Source organism: Hermetia illucens, chromosome 6, assembly GCF_905115235.1.
Source record: "Hermetia illucens chromosome 6, iHerIll2.2.curated.20191125, whole genome shotgun sequence".
NCBI lineage: Eukaryota > Metazoa > Arthropoda > Insecta > Diptera > Stratiomyidae > Hermetia > Hermetia illucens.
The window spans coordinates 45,792,238-45,799,165 of NC_051854.1; the positions used below are offsets into that span (position 1 = coordinate 45,792,238).

The 6,928-nt window shown below is 48.4% G+C and overlaps 1 protein-coding gene across 1 annotated transcript; it reads left to right on the plus strand.

Annotated features, from left to right (window-relative positions):
- Positions 1–341: 341 nt before the first annotated feature.
- Positions 342–1,105, plus strand: LOC119659224 (TM2 domain-containing protein CG11103). Its single transcript, XM_038067200.1, has one exon. The coding sequence runs from the start codon at positions 446–448 to the stop codon at positions 1,034–1,036; it is 591 nt and encodes a 196-aa protein (XP_037923128.1). The 5' UTR covers positions 342–445; the 3' UTR covers positions 1,037–1,105.
- The last annotated feature ends 5,823 nt before the right edge of the window (positions 1,106–6,928 follow it).

Sequence of the window (6,928 nt, forward strand, 5' to 3'; positions counted from 1 at the left end):
ATTGCATCGTTTGTATCACAATTCATGAAAAGCCTTGCTTTTTCAATGATATTGAGAATGTATTTATTAAGACTGCGACCCAAGTTTAGGCATTCGCCTAATATTTTGAAGCACATCATTTTGCATTTTTGCAGTTAAATCCATACAAACACCATTATTCAGTTAAAATGCGTCACAAATAATACATAATTTAATCGTCTTTATATGGCGCTAAAAATCACTCATTACAAAATAAAGAGCATTGCTTTCTATTCTCATTTAAAATAAATCGCACCTAGACGTCGTTAATGCAGTTCATTGTATTAGTGAAAATCTTCAGGAACACCTTATAGAAAACGAAAACATCCCGGGTTGATCAGCTGGCAGTGATGTTGTCACTTCTCCTGCGAAAATGTCACAAGTTTGTTTAGGATAGGGTATTTGTTGTTGCTCCCAAATTAATAGTATGAAATATAGAAGCAACGCATTTCTACTTACCACCGCGTTAGTGGCCCTGCATTCTTGTGTGGCATCACATGCCAAGAACGACAAAGACATCGTTCCACCGTCAGGAGTAAATCCAAGTGTACCTCAAAATGATTTCAACCCTCTGGGGCCTCTTGTAAAGTGTTCCTTTCTTCCGAGAGACTTCCTCGACTGCAATGAACCTATTGACCACAAAGGCAACAGGACGGCCAAAGAAGAGACGGGTTACGGGTGCGTGAAATTCGGAGGAGTTTGGTATGATGAAGTTGAGAGGACAAAAGTGCTCTGCTCCGTCCTGCCAGGCATCGAATGCTATGGGAACAGATCATTCGCCATGGACGGTGTCCCATGTATCAAATACACGGACCACTTTTTCGTGACTACACTAATTTACAGTATTTTATTGGGCTTCCTTGGAATGGACCGATTCTGTCTGGGTCAGACGGGGACGGCGGTCGGAAAACTACTAACGCTTGGCGGTGTTGGAATCTGGTGGATCATTGATGTTGTGCTGTTGATTACGAATAATCTGTTACCGGAAGATGGGAGCAATTGGAACCCATATGTTTGAGTGAACGCGGGAGGTCGGGTGATAATTTATTTTAACATATTTTAAGGAATAAAGTAATTTCATATCATACAAAGTTTTTTTTATTACATTAATTTTACGAGACCAGTCTGTGGCTGTGCTCTAGAATGGAACTATAAATGGTTATTAAGCTCCCCAAATCTTCGTCTCAATCTTTGAGCGAGTTAATACCTTGTCTAACTGTTGGAACAGATCACAGAAGCAATCAGGCTGTAGTCAAAGACGGGGCAATATCCTCTGTCAGCTTAAAAAAGGAAGATGGGATATTTACTGAGAATGAGGTGGGCAGGGTACACCTGCTTCTCAGAACTCATTTCCCGGGGTCCTACCCCACGGTGGCAGGCGACAAGATTCTGTCTGACACCCCAACAACGAATAAAAGGGGAAGGAAGGAGAGCTGGAAACTAGCAAAAGAGGTATGCTCAGAAGCTAGGCTAAGATGAAATCGCCCGGAGTAGATGGTGGATCGATTTGGCCATACTAAGTGAACCATACCGAAACCGCGGTGGTATCGTTTGGGTCAAAGACCAAACGGGCCAAGCAGCGCTGTGGACTTATGGAGAACAAGCCTTCCAGGAAATAATGGAGCACCCGGAGGAGGGCTTCATCAGAGCGAAGGTGAAGGGCATCCACATCTACAGCTGCTATGCTCCACCCAGCGCAACACTCATCGAGTATGAGCGGATGCTTGCTGCTCTTGTTTTAGATGCAAGAGGACGTTGGCCGATCGTAATAGACGATTTCAATGCGTGGGCTCTTGAATGGGGCAGCCGGATAACTAATGTCAGGGGACGTGTTCTCCTCGAAGAATTCGCGGAGCTGGACGTGGTAGTGGCGAATGTTGGTTCTTCGTACACTTTCCGGGGAAGGGGCCTGGGGTCTATAGTGGACCTGACATACGTGAGTGCCACTTTAGCCAGTAGAATCGCTTGGCATGTCAGTGAGGACTATACTCACAGCGACCACCAGGCAATCTGCATGGAAATCAAGGGCGGATCGAGCTCGAAAAAGAGTTTTCGCAGAATGCCGGGTGGTATGCTTGGCTGGACAGTGAAAGCTTTCGAGGGGGACACGTTTTCCGCGCTACTCAAATCCGACATATCCCTGAATGGTACGGCTGGAGAGAAAGCCACCCAGATCACTCGATGGGTGACGGAAGCATGCGATGCTACTATGCCCAGAAGGCGATTGCTCCCCAGTAGGCAACCCAAATACTGGTGGAACAACGAAATCGCAAGTTTGCGAGCCGCATGTTTTCGGGCAAGGAGGCTTTGCCAGAGGCTCAGGGGAAAACCCGGTGGCGACGGTCGAGAGGAGGCACACAAGCAATTGCGTGGCCGCCTAAAGGAAGCCATTCGGAGGAGCAAAAAGAACTGCTTCAAACAGCTGTGCGACCATGCCGACATAAACCCTTGGGGCGAGGCTTACAGAGTGGTGATGAAAAGGCTGCAGAAATCACCCCAGGTGACCTGTCCGCGCCTCCTGAAACAGATTGTTACCACTCTGTTCCCTCACCACGAAAATAGGGGAAGGCAAATTTTTGTCCAGCTAAATGACGGCATAATACCGCCTGTAACTGTGGAGGAGCTGCGGGAAATATGTGGTAGGTTCGGTGACAACAAGGCCCTAGGGTTGGATGGCATCCCCAACCGAGCTTTGAAACTGGCAGTGAAGACTAGGCCCGACCTTTTCGCCAACACCTTCGAGGCGTGCCTAAAAGAAGGAATATTCCCTGCCCAGTGGAAAAAGCAAAAGTTGGTGTTGCTTCCGAAGCCTGGCAAGCCACCTGGAAACCCAGCGTCGTACCGTCCTATCTGCCTGTTCGATACAATGGGGAAGATTATGGAGAGAGTCATCCACAACAGACTCCTGCCCATCGTCGAAGCCAGCAATGGTTTGTCGGAACGCCAGTTTGGTTTCCGACGCGCCCACTCTACGGTGGACGCAATTGGCATGGTGGTAAACCTGGCAAAAGGTGCACTGATTTCTGGCGGCTGCTGTGCCGTGGTGGCGTTGGATGTCAAAAACGCATTCAACTCGGCCAACTGGAATAAAATTAAACGGGCGTTGGCTGACATAGGTGTCCCCGGATACTCAGCGAATTTGGTGGAAAACTACCTCTCAGAGAGGACTCTCTGGTACGGGACGGATGAGGGCCCCAAAGAGTACATTGTCACAGCCGGGGTACCACAGGGATCGGTACTTGGTCCCCTGTTGTGGAATATCATGTATAATGGGGTGCTTGTTCTTCCCGTCCCAGAGGGGACTACGATTGTCGGCTTTGCTGATGACCTAGCTGTGGTTGTTGCAGCAAAACACCCAGAATATGTGGAGGTTTACGCAACAGAAACAGTGAGAGCGATAAAGTCCTGGCTAGAAAAGGCCGGGCTGACCTTGGCGGACACGAAAACGGAAGCGGTCTTAATAACGAAACGCAGGAAAAATAACACTGTAAAAGTGGAGGTCGGTGGACATACGGTCGTATAAAAGCCGGCTATCAAATACCTGGGGGTAATAATTGACACCAAATTGAGTTTTAGGGAACACCTAGAGTATGCATGCCAAAAGGCAGCCAGTGCCACCACGGCACTTGCAAAAATGTTGCCAAATATTGGTGGGCCGAAACATTGCCGGAGGTTGGTGCTAGCCTGAGTGGTGCGCTCCATCCTGCTCTACTCGTCGCCTGTGTGGGCAGAGGCGCTTGCAAACTCTCAGAGACGGAAGCAGGTGAACTCGGTTTACCGGCGGATGGCTTTGAGGGTTTGCAGTGCTTTTAGAACCACATCAGATGAGGCAGTATTGGTGGTGGCATGCATGATCCCGGTTGACATTCTGGCCAAAGAAATGAGTGTCCTGTACAATACAAGACATATGGAGGGGCATGCACAGCGTAGAAGTGCGGCAAGGTCAGAGTCGCTTGATCTCTGGCAACGCAGATGGGACGAGTCTGCGAAAGGTCGGTGGACGCACAGGCTCATTCCCAACATTAGGGTGTGGCTTGAGCGAAAACATGGGGAGACCAACTACCACATTACCCAGTTCCTCACGGGACACGGTGGTTGCTACAGGCAGTATCTGCACCACTTTGGGTAGGTTGATTTTCCGAACTGTCCCAGATGCGATGGCATACCGGAGGATCCAGAGCATGTGATGTTTCACTGCCCACGATTTGCGATGGAGAGACGGAGCTTAAACCAGGTGCTCGGCAGGAGCGGGACCCCGGAGAGCTTGGTTACTGAGATGCTGGAGTCCGAGGAGAAGTGGCTTGCGGTTGGCTCCGCAATCATCCAAATGCAGGAGGAGTTGCTGAAGGAACAAAAAAGGAGGAAAGCTGCAAATAGGAGAAGATGAGTGCCTAAGAGCAAACCTACCCCGCGAAGTAATACCTCAATGGTGGTCCCGCGGGGCTGGGGAGACCGGGGGTGGTTTTTAGTGGGTGTGAATCCCACACGCGCCCGCTGTAGTTCCGCCTTTCGAGCGGCGGACGTGTCTTTCTAAGATTTTCCACTTCCGTGTACGCAAAAAAAAAAAAAAGATGGTATTTTCCCAGCACTTATCCAGAGAGGCCTAGGAATTATCTTAGTCTTTTCTGAGGTTGGTAAGGGGGAGCATAGCACTGGGATACATACCAAGGGCATGGAGATGGGGAAAAGTGGTCTTTATTCTGAAAGCGGGTAAAAAGGATCCTTTTCACCCTAAATCTTTCAGACCAATTTGCCTAACATCGTTCGTACTCAAAACGGTGAAGAAGGTCATAGACAACTATATTAGAACTAACGTTCTAAAGCGTAATCCGCTGCATCACTGTCAGCACGCTTAACGGGCAGGACGGTCAACGGAAACTGCTCTGTATCAGCTGACAGAGGTACTACGGGATGCCATAGAAACAAAAGAGATTTCACTGGCGCGTTTTTGGATATCGAAGGAGCATTCGACAACACATCGCACACAGAGATACAAGATGCCCTGAGACGCAAAGGAGTGGGAAACACACTGACATTCTGGATGGGCAAATTGCTAGAAAGCAGGCAAATAGAGGTACCGACGGGTACAAATTCTATTATCATGAACACCACTAAAGGCTGCCCCCAGAGTGGAGTACTATCGCCGTTGATGTGGAGTATGGTAGTGGATGAACTCCTGGACGTGTTAACAAATACTGGAATACAAGTCCAGGGTTACGCGGACGACATTATTTTAATCTGTAGGGGCAAATATGAAGATACCCTATGTGATAGAATCCAAACTGGACTAAGGGTTTCTAGCGCCTTGTGCAGGAAGGTGGGACTGCGGATCAACCCAGCCAAAATCACCATAGTACCATTCACTAAGAGGCGTAACCTTGATCACTTGAGAGCCATAACATTACATGATATGGAGGTGAAACGAGAAACAGAGTTCAAATATTTGGGAATTACGCTAGACCAAAAATTACTCTGGAAGATACAAGTCGGAAAGCCACGAGGGCTCTGATGAGTTGCAGATCCATAGCAGGAAAAAAATGAGGTTGCAGCCCGAAGATACTACTTTGGATATATACTGCGATAGTAAGGCCAATGATTACCTATGGAGCGGTAATCTGGGCAGAAAGAACCGAACAAAGCTCCAAAGGCTGGCTTGCGTGTGTATCAGTGGGGAAATGAGGACATGCCCAACGGCATCCCTGGAGGTCCTTCTGGGATTAACCCCTCTCCATCTGCACATACAGATGCAGGCAAGGAGAGCAATATTTAGAATGGCCGGTAGTATGAGTGAGGCGGGGAGCTGCCTAAATCGAATTACTGGTATCAAGGGATAACATGACAACGAGGTTTCACTTTGATAAGAAGTTTGAAACACGTTGCAGTAACAAGGCAAACTGGGAGAGCGTGGCTGCGACATACGGCTTAAACCCGCAACTGATTACTTGGTACACTGACGGATCCCTCACAGCAGAGAGAGCGGGTGCCGGTGCCACTGGTCCAAGGAAAATGTACTTTGAGCCAATGGGCACGTACACTAGCATATTCCAGGCGGAAATATACGCCATAGACAAATGTGCTTCCTTTAATCTGCAAAGCAACTACAGGGGACAGAGCATAGCTATCCTCACCGATAGCCAAGCAGCGATCAAGGCACTTATGTCCAACTAGGTGAACTCTAAACTGGTATGGGAATGCCTTGAGAGACTGAATACACTCGGCTCGTCCAACAAGGTCTGGATACTTTGGGTTCCAGGCCATGCTGGGTTGGAAGGCAACGAGGCAGCGGATGAACTAGCCAAGCAGGGAGCAGGGACGCCTTTACACGGGCCAGAACCCTTCTGTGAAATCGGAAACGGTTTCATGGCTATGAATCTAAGAAATGAAGAAAAACGGTTGAGGGAACTATATTAGGCGGGCCTACCAGGGATGGAGCAGTCCAGGGTGCTTATTGGGGGATACGAACCCATGCGTACAAAGGATTGCTTAAACCTCACCAAAAAGAACCTCCGAATCATACTGGGAATTCTCACTGGTCATTGTCGGCTGAACTATCACCTAGGGAAGCTAGGGATATCTATGGACACTGCCTGCAGGTTTTGTGAGGAGGAGGACGAAACCTCTATACACGTCCTGGGACAGTGTCCGGCACTTGTGCAAAGTAGGTCGAGACATCTGGGAGAACACTTAATACCAGATGCAAAGCTGAAAGATCTGGAAGTAGGGAACATACTAAAGTTCCTAACGGTTACAGACCTGCTTGAGATACTATGATCAATAGGTACACTATAACCAGTAACAGGGGCACAATAGTTCTTCAAGGACGCGGTGCGACTTTCCCTTAACAGAATAATAATAACCAGTGGACCCGGACAGCATTTCACTGAGTCCTCACGTCTACATCGCATCTTTC